This window comes from Rhipicephalus sanguineus, chromosome 5, assembly GCF_013339695.2.
Source record: "Rhipicephalus sanguineus isolate Rsan-2018 chromosome 5, BIME_Rsan_1.4, whole genome shotgun sequence".
NCBI lineage: Eukaryota > Metazoa > Arthropoda > Arachnida > Ixodida > Ixodidae > Rhipicephalus > Rhipicephalus sanguineus.
Window position 1 is genome coordinate 143,907,752 of NC_051180.1, and position 19,875 is coordinate 143,927,626.

Here is a 19,875-nt window from a genome sequence, read left to right on the forward strand (position 1 = left end):
CAACGCATACACACACACACACGCCACAACACATACACACAAGCACACACACGCACGCACACCACAACGCACACACACACACACACACACACCACAACACATACACACACACACACCACATACACACAAACGCACACACGCACGCACACCACAACGCGCGCGCACACACACACACACATACACACAACACATACACACAAGCACACGTACGCGCACGCACTCACGCACGCACATAAACGAACTAAAATACTAGACTCGGATGTTCTATATTCGCAATAAAAAAGTTCCTGCAAAATCCTGTACAATCGCACCATTCCCTCCAAGGTCTTCATTGGCTGTGCCAGTTTCATCCTACGCTCTCGCCTTCGCCGGCAAGTGTGTCGTTTCCGTCGGAGTTTCGATGTTCGCAATAGATCTGTGCCATTTAACGTCGCTCTTATAACGCATCTCGAAATTCTCGCTGTTTTATGTTTGTCGCTTTTTTATTTGACTTTTTTATTTTGTATGTAAGATAGACTTTCTCGGGCCTCTTCAGCTAGCAGCTGCTGTGAATGAAGCGTTGTGAAGGTCAAGCGGCACATGTGCCGCAAACGTTCCGTTCGTTCCGTACAGGCGTATGCGTATGTGGCAGACATTCGTATATGGTGGCTTAAACTGCACTGACTGTACGCTTGAATGGTTTGGAAGTTTAATTGCCTCGAACTTTTCTTCATTCATGGAGGACTCTTCTTCATTCTATCGTTTTAAGCAGTTCTGGGTAGTTTTGTTTTGTCTGTGTTGATAGCCTGCTCTTTTCACCTCTTGCACAACAACGCCTTGTTTGCTTTCACAGCCATCGTACCTGTTATTTCTAGAATAGAAATAAAGGTTATTGTAAGAGCGAGCTTTTCGCTGGCGGCTCTTTTACGACAGCTCAATAAATGATAAGCCGTTAATGGAAGCCACGACACTGTACAGCTTTACAGCCATATATAGTAATTGTTGAGGTTTAACGTATCAAAACCACGATATGATTATGAGGGACGCCGTAGTGGAGGGCTCCGGAAATTTCGTCCACCTGGGATTCTTTAACGTGCACCTAAATCTAAGTATACGGGCCTCAAGCATTTTCGCCTCCATTGAAGATGCGGCCGCCGCGGCCGGGATTCGATCCCGCGACCTTCGGGTCAGCAGTCCAGCGCCATAACCACTAGACCACCATGGCGGGTTGGCTTTACAGCCACGATGTTCCAGCAATGGTAATGGCAGATAGAAACTGCATACATTCGTTTTTGACCCCTCGTGGTAGCCATGCAGGTAAAGCGCCGTGTTGCTCTGTTCTAGGACGCGGGTTCGTTCCTCGGCCAGTGCGGCCGCACTTCGATCGGAGTGATGGTCCAAATCAGTGCGCTGCCCCTTGCCTCATAACGTCTTGGTTTTGGCACGTGAAATATCACCAATTAATTTACTACTACATGCGGTGTACAACGCCGATTTTCGCGGATCAACTTTTCATGCTCGACGGAGTGACCGCATTCTTTTAATCCACTCTGACTCTGTCTTTGGAACACGTGACTCCCACTGTCAATCTGTAATTGGGACGAACGTGCTCCGAAAAGAGCAAAGAGGTTGCTCCTGTTCCAACATTAGAATTCAACAAAATACTGGACGTATAAGAGTGTATGCTGAGGTTCCTTTTTCAAGCTGACAATATACAGCTGTAGGTAGAGAAGCCCACGGTATACATTTCATAGTCGGCTATTGTAATGCTAACTCTGTTCTATATTAAACGAACTACTGCACTCGGAACGTGTGCGGCGAATACAAATTTAGCGCGACAAAAATAAAACAGCTGGTGCGTTTGCATGATATTGCCAAATATGTATATTACTGCACGTTATTAAATTCTAATCTTGACAGTAGTTCCTTTTTGTCAACGCACGCCAGAAAGATCTTACTCGATAGAAGAGATATCGGGACTATATTCACAAAGCCGCTTGTTCTTAATTGCATTTTTACGATTGGTCGGCCATGTTACCTCTTGAAAGGTCTCTTTCACGAATACATTCTATACGTAATATCCATTACATCCTATATTTGTAACGTTCGAGTATATTCGATATATGTAACAGATGAATGCGTGCGCTGTCTTTAATCGTAAATCATACCAGTCTCTGACGCTACGCAGGAGGTATGGAAGCTCCATTCGCTAATTATTGCTGACTGCCACAATTATCCGCTTGAATGTATATTGATGTTACCTGCTCGAAGCAATGACTACACGCTCCATTGATAGCATGAAAACGCGACTACCACATAGTCGTTTATATAGTCTTTAAAAATGCAATATTTCGTACAATGCTTTTACCTTCCATAGCACACCTCGTCCGGGTAAGGCGATGATAATGACTTGATGCTGCTTCTGAGATGATTGGCACCTACCCACTCAGGGGGATCGGCCAAGGGTCGGGCGGATCATATGGTCTTACATTTCTTCAATTCCTACAAGAGGTTACGGCGTCATTTAGAAAGAAAGTAAGAGTTATTCTTAATGAATCTGAGTTTTAGACTAATAGATAAGCCATAACCAAATTCGTCGCTGGGCTAGTTGGTTCATAATCTTCGATACTGGATAGCGCGAAATCGAACAGGACAAAGAAGGAACACAGATGCACAGGACAGGCGCCTGTCCTGTGCATCTGTGTTCCCTCTTTGTCCTGTTAGATTTCGCGCTGTCCAATATTGTAGATAAACCCATGTTGCGTAACCTTTGAAACAAGCAAAAATCATTATGACAGGAGGCCATCAGACAAAGATTTTTAGCGGTTTATGTATCTACTAAATCGATTTGACTCGCATATGAATTTGCCTACAGCACTGCATATATTCCCGTCCGAGTCCCAGCACAAAACCCCCAAATAACAACACTATGTACAGTCGAATTACCTGGGAAGGAAAAGTGCGGCGTTTATACGACCGTAGATAATGATGATGATGGTGATGCAAACTTTATTGCGTTAATTAAGAACCACGTTAAAGGTCTGTCTTGAAGATGGCTAAATATCTACAGCATAACAGGTGCTGTTGCCATTGTATCGCATGCAATCCTGCTATTTTACAAATCAGTTAATTCCCTGTCAAAAAATCTCGTATTACACATATGACACATGATCGGATAATCTCGTATGATCATGCGGGAACACGTTTGATTCATATGTGTTCATACGAGGTTATTGGATATGTGAATATGTGTCACATGAGATTTTTGTTGCTACGCGATGCGAGGGTAACTCGGATCATTGCAGCCCGATAGATGTTCTTTTTATTTTATTTCTTTCCCCCGCAGACCACCGCACAGTAACAGTGCATGCGTGACTCACTCTTTTCAGCTTTCGTTCTCAAGGCACCGAGACAATGCCGTGAACGAACATGCATTGTTCAAGCGGAGAAGTAAAACAAATCGCCAAAGAAAGACGAGCAGGCGCGCAAGGTTTCGCTTGAAATCCAATCTTTTCCATGAAGAAAAATTCGACCCACAGAGGACATGCCTGTATAATATCCAGCATGCGCCGATAAAATAAGCACACGCAGTAATGATGAAATTACTAAGGCCTTCTGCCTGGCCCGCCGAACCTTTCCTCCGCCCAGCGACAAGCTGAACAGGACGCAGGCGGCGGCCCTCAGACAACTGCAGACGTACACGTACCCCAGCCCCGTACAGGCTCTACCCGAGTACATACTCGACAAATATATGCAAGGTCTGCCACACTGAGGTCGCCACATTAAATCATATGCTCTAGGACTGTGACAAAAATCCGGAAGGTGCTAACTCCGGAACCCTTCCGCCGCGGTGGGCCGCTGCCTTGCGCAGCCCCAGCCTCGGCGACCAACTTTGGGCTGTCCAGCAGGCCCGCGAGGCGGCGGTGAGGCAAGGCCTCGACGTCCCCACGTGGGAGACCTAAAGCCCAGTCGGCGAAAGCTCTGCCGGACGATCAATAAAGTTGTTCCCAACCAAAAGTAATGATCGGCTTAAATTCGTGCGCAGACGTATTATATTATTATGCAATTTTTGTCACATGTTATTATTATTATTATTATTATTATTATTATTATTATTATTATTATTATTATTATTATTATTATTATTATTATTATTATTGTTATTATTATCATTATTATTATTATTATTATTATTATTATTATTATTATTATTATTATTATTATTATTATTATTATTATTATATTCTGAGAGGCGCCGTAATGGAGATGTTCAAATCAGCTTTTCCCTTCCGAGATTTCCTAACCGAGCGCTGTAAAATAAATAAATAAAAAATTGCTCAAAGCTTGCGCTAAGCCGCGCGATACACTGCGAAGCTGATCGGTCTCACGCTTATTTATTGCTGTATCTAGGCAAAACTTGGCTGTAGCGAGGTTAAACTCGGCTTGAACTTTCGAACGACGAATTAAAGACCAATGTTGCTACTGTACATCACTTTTATTTACACGAGTAATCGTCATAGTAATCATCGTATTCTTCTCCTTGTTCGAGGCCTTCCCTAACGGTATACACACTTCGGCAACTCCTCGGGCGTGCATGTCATCACCATTAAAGACTTCGACCTCTTGTTGTTGTTCTTCTTCTTCTTCTCGCTGCTCTTACTGTGCTTGCGGCGACTTCTTGACGAGTATAGTTCCTCGACCAATGAAGAAGGAGGTGCAGCCGGCTCGTAGCCAAGTCGCCGGTTGCTCATTGCCGCATGTAAATCTCTGTCGTCGTATATCGGGCCAGGCGGGGGCACCCAATATGGATTCACAGAGATCTTCGCCACCAAGTCCTTGTGGTTACTGTGGTACACGGCGAGTGGCTTTCACAGTTCCAACGAAAGGAACTCACGCTGAAACCTTGCGTCGGCGCCACCGGTAGAAGCACGGGCTCGTCCGCTTCTCGGTAGGCTGGATCTTGCCGCATATGAACAGCATTCGCCGCACGTTTGGGCTCTCTGTATTCGGGATCTCGTTGCCACCACAGTCTCTTCTGTTCCGATTCTCTGGCGTTATACTCCGGATCTTCTCGGCGCTGCCGTTGACGTTCGCGCATAGTGGCAAGCCTCGCTTCTCGGATCGTGGCTCCTTCCTCGGGAATGCGATTTATCTTCGGGCGACCCATGGCATACGTATGGTTAGGCGCAAGTTGCTTCGCAGCCATTTGTTTTGTGGACCAGTGGGGAGCAGTGGGATTTACCCTATTTTTGTGGCACATACCCGTTTATGACAGTTTCGTGATACGAGATACAAGCAACGATTTGCTAAACATGGTTTCGCTGTTAAAACGATGCTGTGTGCATGAGCGCTATTGAATTACACATGTTTGTTCTTTCGGTGTTCCTGTCCACCGCGACCAGCGATCGAACCCGCGTCCTGGATTACGCTCGGCAGGAGGACGCCTGGAATTTACTGCGCCACAGTAAAGCGGATGTAACCTAAAGAAGTCAGCCGGAGGAAATGCGACTGCTTGCTGCCGTCTTGCGACGGAGAGCTAAGAATGCAAAAAAGAAAAGATGCTTAGCTAAATTTCTAGCGCGTGGCACTCCATATTTTTTTTTGTTTTATTGACGTTGCGCCTTAGGGCGGTGAAAGCGGCAGGTTTCTCGATCGAGGACAACTGAAATGATGTTAGGGCCGCTCCTCGTCGATTTCGAGATTACGGGTGATAAGCACATATGCCGTATTCACGCGAATACAAGTTGAGCACTGTGCGAACTGTGAGCGTCATGGGCGGCCTTGCACGAAATGGATGCGTCATCGGCACGCTGAATGTGTTCTAGGCTGCACTCAATACTCGATCCTGAGTCTGATGCGTGCAATTACATTTTATGCCCATACTATACGATGTATAGACCGCGCCATAGATGTAACTTGTAGAAATGGAAAAATGAAGTTGGGAGAGTCAAGTTGAATTTGAATAAACTAAAGTTGTTTCAGAGGAAGATGCTAGAAATAATATTTGTTTGTAACCAGCGATGAGGGCGCTGTGTTTTACCTTCTTTGTTTTTTGTTCAGACATAAGTTCAAAAGAAACGATAATGAGATCTCTATATTTGCATTCACTGTCTACTCTGTCATTATCGAATTATCAATGTTCCGCGCTTTGAGCGATAGTGCTATTGTATTACTATTTTTGCATATATAACCACGACGAAACATAATTGAGCTGGCGCATTAACTGCTGTATGCAACATTTAATATGTGTATTCATCTGCTTGTCCTTAGTAAAACCTTTTGATTGATTGATTGATTGATTGATTGATTGATTGATTGATTGATTGATTGATTGATTGATTGATTGATTGATTGATTGATTGATTGATTGATTGATTGATTGATTCGAAGTGCAGAAACCCGTGCACTTTGATTAAGGTGCACGTTAAAGTACCCCATCAGGTGGTCGAAATTTCCGGAGCTCTCCACTACGGCGTCCTTCATAATCATATCATGGTTTTGGCACGTAAGACCCAAGAAATTAATTATTGTTAGTGATGCGAGGCTCTGTCCTGTTTTCGCGTTAACCCTTACGTTTCACAAAGTGAGGTGACCGACCCGCATTTTTCATTCTGGAATGCGGGCGCAAAATAGCGCAGACAAAACGTAGACGCGACGCGTGTCCATGTTTTGCCTACACGCTTTGACAGTAGATCAACTAGCCCCCATCACAGGCGCAGTTGACTGTACGTTGGTAACCAGCCTAAATAAACACGGACATGGAGTTAACATCGCGTGGTAGTTTGACGTCGATGCTGCGTGTTCGATGTTTACCTCAACTGGATGTACTCAAAAGTACCTTCACGGGCGTTTTTTTCATTGTTTGGGATGGCACTTTGACTCTATAAGTCAAATGTATGAGAATTTTCACGAAATCCTGAAAAACCAACGATATCTTTAAGCCTCTTCCACCACATGCCTTAACATGCACTTTCCCATGCACCTCTGCCTTTATAGCCGTGATAAATGTGTCGCGCCATCGCTGTCGATATAATTAATATTGGAAAATGGTTAGAAAGACAGGCACCCAACAGTGTACCGAAGAGGCAGTGCCGGGTAGGGTTGCCGTCGGCAAACAGGACATTTCGACGTCTCGGTCTTATGCATATCAGCGTGCCGCCAGCGTATAGCCCTGAATCGAACTTGTAATCTCCCGTTCGGTAAGCGAGCGCTTTCGCCGCTCAGACAGCGGTGTTGGGTCAAGGCGTCGCTTCGAGCGATTTTCGTGGCCGGCACGTTTACTATGGGCCCGGAGAAGAGAAGTAGTTTCTTGCTCTGTGGCTGTGGGTCACATGCATAAAGAGAGTTACAGCGTGCAGTCTTTCCTTCGCTCTGTTGTTGTTCTACTACTACTACTACTACTACTACTACTACTACTACTACTACTACTACTACTACTACTACTACTACTACTGCTACTGCTACTGCTACTGCTGCTACTACTACTACTACTACTACTACTACTACTACTACTACTACTACTACTACTACTACTACTACTACTACTACTACTACTATATGCGGTCAAACGGCATACGTGCCACAAACGTGCCGTGTGTTCCCGACAGATACGTATGTAGCAGGCATTCGTATGTGGTGGCGTAAAATGATTGTACGCTTGCATGGTTTCAAGTTGCATCGCCTCAGGCTTTTCTTCATTCACTGAGCTTTGTCTTTCGCTTTAAGCAGTACTACTACTACTAGTAGTAGTAGCTGTAGTAGTGGTAGTATACTACTACTACTGAAGGAATAGAAATATATCGCTCTAAAAAGTGTACGCGTTTGCCCGAAGACCACATTTACCCGGCTGATTTCAGCAATAGACAGTGTTGCCTGCTGCTGGCTATTGGCTAATGCCGCATTCATACTAATATGCTGATACTGGCAGGTAGCAGGTATAAGCTAACTGTTGGCTATAGTTTGCTAGAACTGACTATCAAGATAAGTTACGAAAATTAAAGGTAATTAAAGATAATGCTAACACATTTCTCTCGAACTTACTGCTAAATAACTCCCGAACGTTTTCTGTTCTACAACGGTCTGTTGGAAGCATTCTGTCGGCGTTTATCAAAGGAGGTGCGGGGAGGGGGGGGGTCTATTTCACATTAAAAAAAGAAAACATTCGTCTTCAACGTAGTGCTGAAGAACTGACGGTTTCTAGGAATGGCATGCGCATCGGTATAATAAATATATTTTGAGATTACATTAAACATCTGGCGCGCTTGCGGAGGCTTTGAAAATAGGCAGTAGGCGACAGCGCGAAATTATATTTGACCTCTGGATCAACTCTTTTTCGGGCATTTTGTGGTGTCGGCACTGTTTAGCCGAAGCACGCCGACAACCACAACGAGCTGCATACCTAGCTTTTCAGAAGGTCAGACCGATCATGGTTCGGTACCTTACCGAACAGATAGAAACGAATGGTGAAGAAGCCTTCCTTAGAAGGTGGCACACATGCTTTTTCGTGGTGCGGAAGGGGACAATTGAATTTCCTGTACTGACGCTTCAAAAGCGCCTAGCACAGGGGGAAAAAAATCATGAGTTAAGTATCATGTGAGCTGGCCTGAGGCGGTGACACGCGTGATCACCGCATGTTTTGAGTACAAATGTAGCATTTCTTCCCGACTGATATGTGTTTATCTGTGCAAACGTAGGCTTTTTCTTAACGCACTTCTCCTCGTATACTCCAGGGACAGCTGCTTACAGGCCTCCCGTGGTAGAGTGCGGGTAGCAATCTAAATAGTTTTCAATTTATCGAAACACGTGAGGTCATCTTTAAAACTTATGGAATGTGTTTGCTCAATGAAATTGATGAACCGTTGCCAAGTAAGGACAGCTCACCACTACACCCCACAGCTGAGTCACGGTCGCTCAGTTCATTCAGTGGCCGTGGTAGTCTACACAGCACTCTATATCTTACAGTACCTTTTTAAGTACGCAGTGCCCTTTTTAATGCCTAAGCATTCTTAGGCTACTTACCCTGGAAATCTGGTGGCCTGTCGATCTGTCTGTAACGTAACGCCTTTCCCATTGGACTACGTACGGCTCCACAGGGAAACACAAGGGAAACATATAATGGTATATAATGATAAACGACTCGAACCCTCGACCTTCTGAGGATGCTGGACATAGAACCTTTGACCTCCTAAGTGTACGGGAACTCGAACCCCGAGAGCTTTCCAGTTGTGAAGCTTATGGAACGTGCGACCTAAACCAGAAGCTCCAACAATCGTGCGCTATCGAACCTTGGACCTTCGTAGTATATAGGGACTCGAACCCTGAACCTTCCAAACCCGTGGAGTATCAAATACGGTGGAGTGGCACAATGCTTGCGCATGCTTAGACGACTCCAGTGCAGTTTCTGCAGCAATTTTTAAGTGCTTAAGCATTTCTGTGCCGAGTGAACAAGAAGGCTGTCCGTCCGTCTGTCCCGTAAGACGATCATTGGCCATAAAGAAACAAATGAATAAGAGAAAATATATTTTCTTGGCGAGGCCTTCCGAAGCCCTTCATTGGTAACGTAAGTGACGCCGTTGAAGGGGCACCACCCAAATTAGCGGACAGTCAAAAACAGCTAGGCGCTGACAAACAAACAGCCATATAATGTTTCACCGTGTCGCTGTTGGCAGTACATCAGAGCATCGCCCGTGGGTTCAGAAACAAAACGACCCATTTCGAATTCTGGTAATCGTGTGGCATTCGTACCTTACAGTGAATGGCTTTGTATTTGTAACTATTGCCCCAGTCTCTTCAACGTTCACCGAAACATCAGTGCGCAGCCGTTGCTGCGTTCCACGGCTCCAATAGGAGCGCAGCTGCTGTGGCTGGGAACAAGCTGCAACCCCCGTACAGTCAACGCCAGTGGTGAGATGTGAAACGATGTAATGTGCAGTATATAAATGAGCGGAATTCTGCAATTAAGGTGAACGATGCTTCTTTCCTCATTTATTTCTGCGTACCGAGCCTTTCGAAGCGCTAAACTGTATTGAGCATTTGAAAGCTTCGTAGCCGTATAATGTCTAGCTAGACTCGATTGTGTCGATAAGCTGCTGCCGAAAACGGGAGCTCCCTAGCCCAGACATCTGCGAACATCTCTACAGCTTGCTCGCTGATGATTTCGTGATTATCAGGAAAGCACGTCAAAGAAGAATCGAACGTGCAGCACTTTATACGATTCCTCGGGAGCGACGGGCTCCTGTAGCGCCGGCGTACCTCTGCAGCGCTAAAGCGAAGCGCAGTGACGCGTTCTCTCGCGACTGAGGGGGAAAAAAAGACAAAAAAAGGTTTTATGGGTAATGTATGCGACGCAGTATAAGCGAAATCCTTCAGGGCCAAATTTTGCGAGCTGTATTTTGACGGGCGTCGATACGAGTACCACTTCACGTCCTTCTAACACCCTTTGTGGAATTTTCCAAAAGAAGCACGATCGGGTTGCCCACATGGGACAATTTCACAGCCTTGTTGTAAGTCGGGATAAGTGCCGCGCCATTTCTCACGTGTTCTTGTAACGTAACAATAACAGCCCCAAATCAGGTTGTAATGAGTACCGTTTTCTAAAAGCTTGATTTCATCGCTTTTTTTTTTCTTTTTTCATTCCACAAGCTTAGGGAGCCTATTGCTGCTCTATGGAGTGGAAATGTACGATTCTTCGTTTATTTTTGTCTACTTTAAACTCCACGATGAACTCTCTACAGGAACATCAGATATGTGAACATGAACTATTCCATTCCTAGCAAACTTGGAACACACCCGTTTAGCCATCTGAAATATACGCTGGCTGTAAAATATGCAAAAAGAGAGAGAGAGAAATATGAAAGAAGTGAACCAACTTCATGTTGACGTACTTCGTGATACACCTCGACGGTCTTTCAACACGTCCCATTTAAATATCATAAATATCATAAATATCATACGCGGTGGCAGGTGAAACATATTGGGCGGTCATCTGCAGTTCGCCACTCAGCCGGGTTGCGAGAACGTGCAGAGAATCGTCGGTTTGAGAAGGACATAGCAGAAGGACGTTCGCTGACTCTGGGCGTGGCAACAGAACACACGGAATGCACTCCGATATTTTCCAGCTCCTGACGAACGATGGCTTGAACGAGAGGAACGGTAACAGGGGCATCGGTGCTGCGTGAATAGAATGCGGAGGCCGCCATCGCTTCCAGTTCACGACGAACAATTCGTGTAAGGTCTTCCGGCGGCGAAGAATGTTGCGGTGTCGACTGGTCTTCACACGTCGACGTGGCAGCGGTGTTTGGAAGTCTGGCGAACGGTTGGAGAATGCGGAGGCTTTTTGCTTGTTCGAACTGACGACACTCCTTGATGATCGAATCCACGGTAGAGCAGCCCTTGCACATCAGGAGGTTGAATGCGTCGTCGGCGATCCCCTTCAGGACATGCCCGACCTTCTCACCTTCCGTCATGTCATTGTCGGCCTTTCGGCAGAGAGCCAGCACGTCCTGAATATAGGAGAGGTATGATTCCGTGGAAGATTGGGCACGGCAGGCCAATTCCTTTTTGGCGGCGATCTTACGGCCGGCGGGTTTACCAAAGACCTCTCGCAACTTTTCTTTGCATCGGTCCCAGCTAGTAAGTTCTTCTTCGTTGTTTTCGAACCACACCTTTGCGGTGCCCCTCAAGTAAAACAACACATTGGCCAGCTGAAGTGTGGGGTCCCATCTGTTCGGTACACTCACGCGTTCAAACATGGCCAACCAGTCTTCAACGTCGACGCCATCGGTCCCACAGAACGTACCGGGATCCTTAGGTGGTACGAAAACAAGTGGTGGGGACGGCGACGTTGATGGAGACAGCGACGTTGATGCGGAAGCCTCAGCGTTAGCCATGGTTGGGAGGGCGATGCGACGTCCGCTGCGAAGCTCCGTTGCCTGTTGCAGTACCCCGCACCTCCACCAATATGATACGGGGTTGTTTTGGTATATACAATGTATATTTACAAAGAAGAATTGGTAGACGAGTCAAGCTGGCTGACCAGCACACTCGCGCGCCAGTCGGGCTGTCCAGCACTTCGTCTTCCTTCACTTCATCTCCGTAACAATATTATGCAATCTCACGGCAGAGGTGCGATCACCGTTTCGAAATACTTGAGGCGCATTGCGAATACTGTTCTTTTCGTAAGAGATTTCGCTTTTTTATTTTTTGTACTGTCTGCGTGCCCGATTGTGTGCATGGTAGGTTCAACACTGAGAGCATTCGCCATCATCACCGCGTGTCACACTACGCTGCACAACTCACATCAATGTCAAGTCAGTTCACGCCTGCAGTCAGAGTAAGCGCAGGAACGGCTGACGACTTCGCAATTTTTATGAAGTAATAGCGGCTACCAAATGTGTCACCCGGCTTACCACGATCGGCGGTGACTGTTCGCTTAGGCGTGTCACACTGAATAAATACTGAAGGGTATGTACATAACATTGTGTAGAATATGCACATGAAGACGTGGCCGGGAATCAAGACCGCGTTCTCGAGCGTAATTTTATCAGCACATCTCGTATAGCCGCTAAGCCACCACAGCGGGCGTCCAGTATACCTGTTTCTTCCCCCCCCCCCTCTCTCTTTGCGTGCGAATGTACAGGCACGTATGTACATATATAGTGTGTGTGTGTGTGTGTGTGTGTGTGTGTGTGTGTGTGTGTGTGTGTGTGTGTGTGTGTGTGTGTGTGTGTGTGTGTGTGTGTGTGTGTGTGTGTGCGTGTGAAGATGGCATTGCAACCATGAACGCAAGTCCCTCATAACCTACCCCATATATAATTCTAGATGCTAAGCTCCACCATGTCATGGACTTTATTCTTCAAGATCGAAAAGTCCTCGGCCCTTTTTAGTACTAGACGGCGCAGGTAGTGCGCCAGCGTACTTAACTGAACGCCTTCGGAACAGATATCTGAAAACTGCTATATACCGATATAGGGCAATGTCGTAGCCAGAATTTTTTTTTCTGATGGGAGGGGGTCCGACCACCCTATATATATGTACGTACGTGTGTTTGTATGAGTGCGCGTGCATCACACATACAAAATGTAACAATTTCTGGGAGGGGGAGGGATTGAGCACCCCTCCCCCTCCCCAGACTAACCCTCTGGCTACTGCACCGCGGTGCCTCAGCGAATGTGCGCAGCTTGTACTGTTTGGAAGGTCGAGCGTATTCGAAAACGTGTGTTTGCTCACATTATACCGCAGCGGACAGCCTCCTCGAACACTGCGTCAAGATTCGACGAGTTGTTCACTTTTCCCTATCGAATAACACGCGTGAAACTTATGTTTCGACTCGCTCGATTGTTCTTTTGTGGGGCTGCTGCGCAACAACGTGTAGCGAACTCGTTCGCGTCCTTGAAATGCCCGGGCTGAATAAGCGCAACGAATGCCCGGATGCTCGACGCAGATGCATGTTCATGCCCATTGTTTCGGCCTGGCTCTCTAACCGGACATCGGTTTGTAGCAAACACTTACGTGGACTACGTACGCGACCTCACAATGGAAAAGCGTAGTGTAGAACGCATGTTAGAGTTTCTACGATAGCCATTCTGAGTAGCACTGGTCATCGTAGAGTACGGCATGACTCATTTAAGAAAGCTTATTACATATATATGCACAGTCACTGTCGTAGTGGTTTGAGTAGGGGAAAGACGCTTATTTCTACAACCCATGGCGCAGCGTCGCTAGGAGGAAGGGAAGTGAAAGGAGAGGTCACCTGCTCGAGAAATAAGTACCCACAACGCCGAGCGCCAGGCCGGGGTACCTGTCTCCCTATTAGAAAAACAGGTTGGTGCCCCGTGGCGTTGGGAATCGACCCCAGTACTTCCTTCATTGGGGGAGGACAAGATCTTGATCACCGCGGCGGTTTTTAAATTCGGTCACGAATGTTTACGGATTGTGCGAACTGATAACTTTCGAACTTGAATTTGTGAGTTGTTTGGGAGCTTCGATAAGTATGTCCGTACGGCGCTGCTATACTCACATGTAATAAAGGGAGCAGAAGCTGCTTATGTGAAAACGCAATGCGCATGACTTTTATCGCATCAAGGAGCCGTTGCCTTGCAAATGGGAGCGTCAAAAAGGCGATGAGTCGGTTATGAAGGAGTCATAATCATTTTGCATACTTTTGTTACAAACATTGCGCTTAACGGTTTGCGGCCCCCAATGTGTACAAGTAACCTGAACGCAGCGCTAATTGAGTTTACGCAGCCAGAGCATACTTTCAACGCCTCTGTTTTAATTCAGCTGGAGTGAAAAAGAAAGACTGGTTGCTGGACAAAATGAATGCCGAATTTCTCTGTTCTCGAATTTTCGCTCCGATATCTGAGCCCCCAGAGTACCATAAACGGTCGCACGAATACTAAGCCTCACGAATTTACTGAAGCCCCCCCCCCCCTCTCCAAAGCTGGCACTTTGGGGGGTGGGGCATGGGGGGCTTAATAATTTTCAGAATTCCGAAGTTTCGGATGTGGTAATACTGGGCGCTTGTGCAAAATTGGGTGCTTCCGCGGTATGCTGGACGGTGTGTTGTATTATCACTGGTACGTTCTAGCACAACGAACGTTTCCAGGCAGTTTGAAATTCTATTCTGATGATGCCCTCGACAGAAGCTTGTTAATTTTCAGTCGTTCTTCTGGTGAAGCCAGCCTTTGCCTTGGTATTTCGTCTCGCCAATCATGGATACTGTGAAGTCTTTAGTTATCCGCCACATCAGTCCAGTCTGGAGGGGTTACTCATAATTTTTGCCTTAGCCCAATTTCCTGTATTGTTAGGTTCATTTACGAGCGCTGTACACACTGCAACAAAGCTTGCTTGTACGATTAGACTCCCCGCTCTGAGACATCGCAGCACGCTTCAATAATCAACGCAAAATATTACCGATTGTCGCTGCGTCAATGGTATCTTGAGTTGCTAAGAGCTCGACTAATCGGTACACGTCAAGATCAAATATTGTTCAATGCCGCTCCGACAATGCTATCTTTCAGAAGTTTGTAACGCCACATCGTGAACATAAGGATGTCTTCGAAAGGAACAGATATGGCTTCCAAGTCAATGATCCGCAATCGCGTATGTGCGCGGCTCACGGAACGACCTGTCTAGACCAAACATTGTTGAATCTCGCTCTAGAAATGCTATTTTAGCACTGCTCACGACTTATCACACCCTTCGAGCTTCCTCTTGGGATGCGAATATCGGCGCCAGCGTGAGTTGTGCAATCATGTCTCTGACGCCCCCGTGGCAAATTGTTGAATTTACAAGCTTCATATATTTGCGGCGAATTCGTCATTCTAACGTTGACCACGACTCGTCAGGAATGTCAAACGGCATATGTTGTCTCCCGATGTTAAATACGGCGCCCAAGCCATCCTACCGTAATTAGATATCTAAATGCACTGGGGATGATTTCAGATAAGACATGAAAACCAGCAGAAAACGAAGCCAAGGAAGGTATAGGGGATGTCGTTAATTGTACTGTTTTAAGCGCATTCATGTTTACCGGCAGCGCAACCACACACACGGACAGAGAACCAACTGGTCCAACTGGTCCAACCAACAACCAACTGGCCCAAGTTTCCGTTTTGTTACAGTTTAAGCGCATTGTAGTTATTGTAATATAGATGTGAAGAAAGTAAAGTGGGCGAAAAGACAACTTGCCGCCGGCAGGGACCGAACCTGCAACCTTCGGATTACGCGCTCGACGCTTTCGCCAATTGAGCTATACGGCGGCGGCCGGTCGTCCCCTCGTCCACGTTATCGGGTATTTATATGCATGAAACCTGGGAGTGTTAGTCAGTGCCGCCCGTTGCCATGACGGCGAGTATGTTATAAGAGCATCGGGCGCGTAATCCGAAGGTTGCAGGTTCGGTCCCTGCCGGCGGCAAGTTGTCTTTTGGTCCACTTTACTTTCTTCACATCTATATTACAATAACTACAATGCACTTAAAACAGTACAATTAACGACATCCCCTATACCTTCCTTGGCTTCGTTTTCTGCTGGTTTTCATTAAGGTTGCGTCAAAGAAAGAAACGTGCCCTCTGAATGCCCTTCCTTCGTTCAAATAAGATAATGACATATAGTTATGGAAATGGAGGCAACTTGAAGTCATGCACAGTCTTTGAGCACGTGAGGCCACGCGCTCCCTTGTTGCAAATTCTATTGAGCGTAACTGTAGACTGAAACAGTGTCTGAAGCCGCGCACAAATACACGAAAACGTGCACGACGCGGGAACGTTAACCTTCGGCTAGGCGGCAACATCCGCAGTGAGCGCTTCTAGCATGTATAGAAACGTTGCTGCATCGCAGCGCACCTGCGCTGGTTTTTCGACAATGAGAAAACCCCCATGAACTCTTTTACGACGAAATGCCGCTACTTTGAGCAAAAACGAGACCGAGGACGAAACACTACGCGCTGAATATAATAGGCATTTGATGTGTGTTCAACGAACGATCTGTATACGCTCGCAAAGCATGGTTAACGACTTTTTTTCGAAATCCGTAACAGAGACGTGCGTCGCTGCAGCTCAGCGTTGTGCGTGGTGATATTGCCGACACGGGTACGTGCCGCGAGCCGTTGTTAGAAATCACGGAAAACTGAGGATGTGTCTATGGCGCCATACTGGCGAGATTCAGCTTCGAAAATGTTCAGTGATGAGCCCAGGTAGACAGCCAAGGAAATCCGTTATCAACTATAGAGCGGAGTGAAAGCTACGTTCTCCTCATGTTGTGTACCCTGTTATCAAATAAACAGCTCGAAAGGCTAAATAAGTTTCCATGAAGTTGCTGCTATTATTGTGCCCTCAAAGTATTTTTTTTTCTATTCCGAATGCTTGCACAGCAAAAGAAATCGTATTGTGCACGTGCAAATTCGGGCGTATTTTGACATATGAGGCCGAGAGTTGTAGACCGGTAGTTTAGTTGAATATGATGACAAACAGCTTTCAGGCAGCGTCACTAGATCTTGTTGATGCCGGCTGTGGTCCATGAGATGCGTCTGATACGACAGTCGATGTCCGGTGCATTGACTGCTGAAGACACATCTTGCTGTCGCGTCGAGACGTGTGCGTTAAACTGAGTGTGCTTTCCAAGATTATGGACGATATACACCAAGCTAAAGGTTTACCTGAACAGCCCAAGGCGACAATATTTCAGGAAAAATATAATAAAGTTTGCGAAGTTTAGCATTTCTCCTCTACCCCCCCCCCCCACACACACACATAGACTAAAAGCGATAATAAATTAACTGTCTGAACCCGCGATCAAACCGCATGAAGCGGAAATCCGCTAACGTAATAAGCGCGATCGAACACACGTCGTACACGCTTTTCCGCAGTGCTGCATAGGCATCTTGCCAGGATGTATGTCATGACATAAGCGCAGCGGTGCGTCATAAGGAATGCTTTTCTCCTCTGCAGGCAATCCCGGCTCGATCGAGTTCTACGCCGAGTTCATGCGAGAGATTTTCGATGGCCTCAAGGGCAAGGTCATCGTCTGGGGAGTCTCGCACGCCGGTCACGTGGCCCCGCCCAAGCCCATGCAGATACCCAACGTAGAAGGTCAGTGGTGGTCTCGTTGGTCAAAGTAGTGAAATTAACAAGGACTAGTCGATATATATATATATATATATATATATATATATATATATATATATATATATATATATATATATATATAGGATAAAGAGAACTTCTAGCTTCCGTAGTAAAATTTGTGAAAATCTTCGTACTACAACATAGGAAACAAAACAAATATTTATTTTACCCTAACAGTTTCGGCTGGCGGTCCAGCCTTCTTCGGACACACACACACACACACACACACACACACACACACACACACACACACACACACACACACACACACTGTTGGGGATGTAGGAGACTGCGGACTCGGAGATGGTTATTGAAGGGTCTTTATTAAACTACGCGACCCGAAAACAAAGGGCCCCAGGCCCGATTGAGTATACAAGCGGTTTTCCGAGCAGCTTGTCTCCTTGGCTGCCGGAGGTCGACTCCCCGTCGCCTCGTCGACGCTCTCTCCCTTCCACGACGACCACGTGACCCGGCCGCGGCTTCCAGGCGCCAGCTCCTGGGGTCGAAGGTCGAACACATCGACGCTTGGTTCCAAAGCAAGGGGCGCGATGACAGGCAAACACCTCTCGTCCCCCCGTAACCGTTCCAGGGAAGAGCCGTGGTCTGTTCACTATCAGTTTTACGACCGACGCGGCGGTCTCAGGCTCGCGGGGTGCGCGGAAACGGCGTGGCGGCATCTCGGGCGGCAACACCGATATATCTTGAACGTAGAGTCCGCGAAGCTGCTGTCACGCAACAAACTCCTCCCCCCGATGAAGTCCTTCGTCGAGGCTGCTTCCGCCGATGCAGGGTCGGAAGAAGGAAACACGAGTGTATGTCGCAGAAACACTGCTCTTCACACACACGCACGAGCACCAACACACACATTCGCAAACGCTCGGGACTGGCAGCGCTCAAACGACCTGGCTGCCAGACAGTTTACTGAGACCTCTTGGTCGTTTTTTTTTTTCTTATTTTTCTTTGGTGTATTCGGCTCTCGACTAAGAAGACATACCATAGGGCCAGGTTACACAAAAACAGGTGGCCGTTCCACAGAATTGCCCTCAAGCCACTTAGAACCCTCGACTCAAACCATCTGCGTTTTTGTTCGCACTTCCCTTTCTGTATTTAACTTCGAAGTTGAACTCTTGCAGAATAAGGCTCCATCTCAGTAGCCGGCCGCTTTTTCCCGACATTTCTTTAAGCCATGACAGGGGGCAATGATCAGTCTCGACCACAAATTTGGTCCCCTCGAGATAACAGCGCAGTTTTTGAATCGCCCAAACAATACACAGGCACTCTTTTTCCGACGTGCTGTAAGCCTCTTCCCGCGGGGTCAATTTCCGACTGAGGTACAGCACGGGGTGTTCTTCACCCTGCTCGTTTATCTGAGAAAGAACGTTCACCAAGACCACGATTACTAGCGTCGCACTGGAGAATGAATTTGCGACTGAAATCAGGTGAAGCCAAGACTGGTCCTAGGGATAGAGCGTTCTTCAATTTCAAGAATGCTTCCTCTTTTGCATTAGTCCAAGTGACCTTTTCCGGCTCCATCTTCCTCAAACTATCCGTTAGAGGACTCGCGAGTTGGGAGTAGCTCGGTATATAATGTTGATAATATCCGGCCATACCCAGAAATGATTGAACATCTTTCTTCGTCACGGGCTTCGGAAAGTTTAGTATTGCTGCTACCTTCGCTTTCATCGGCTCGCGCTTTCCGCGTCCTATCTCGTGACCCAGGTAAGTGACACTGGTTCGCCCCAACTGGCACTTCTCTGCCTTTACTGTCAAGCCTGCTGCCCTGAATCTATCAAGTACTTCCCTCACGTGTTCCAAGTGGGAACTCCAGTCATTCGAAAACACAGCTACATCGTCCAGGTAGGGCAATGCGAATTCACTAAGTCCCTCCAGTACCCGGTCCATCAATCTTGAGAAACAAAATGGTGTGTTCTTGAGGCCAAAACTCATTGTCACAGGTTGAAAAGTACCGAAAGGCGTTATAAAAGCTGCATAGCGACTGGCTCTTTCGGTTAAAGGTACTTGCCAGTAGCCTCTCACTAAATCAAAAGTAGATATAAACCTTGCCTTGCTAACCAGCTCCACTCTTTCTTCAATGTTTGGCAAAGGGTAAACCTCGTCCTTAGTGATCGCATTTAACTTTCTGTAATCCACACAAGGTCGTGGATCCTTTCCCGGTACTTCTACCAACATCAACGGAGAGCAGTAATCGCTGCTTCCTGGCTTGATCACTCCTAGTTCAAGCATGCGGCTGATCTCACTTTTCATAATCTC

General features: G+C 46.7%; 1 protein-coding gene across 1 annotated transcript in view; it reads left to right on the top strand.

Annotated features, from left to right (window-relative positions):
- LOC119394295 (lipid droplet-associated hydrolase) overlaps window positions 1–19,875 on the top strand; it is a 107,490-nt gene that overhangs the window by 63,185 nt on the left and 24,430 nt on the right. The window contains exon 2 of the mRNA XM_037661576.2: window positions 17,428–17,568. Coding sequence (XP_037517504.1) covers window positions 17,428–17,568 — 141 coding nt within the window. The remainder of the gene's footprint in view (window positions 1–17,427; window positions 17,569–19,875) is intronic.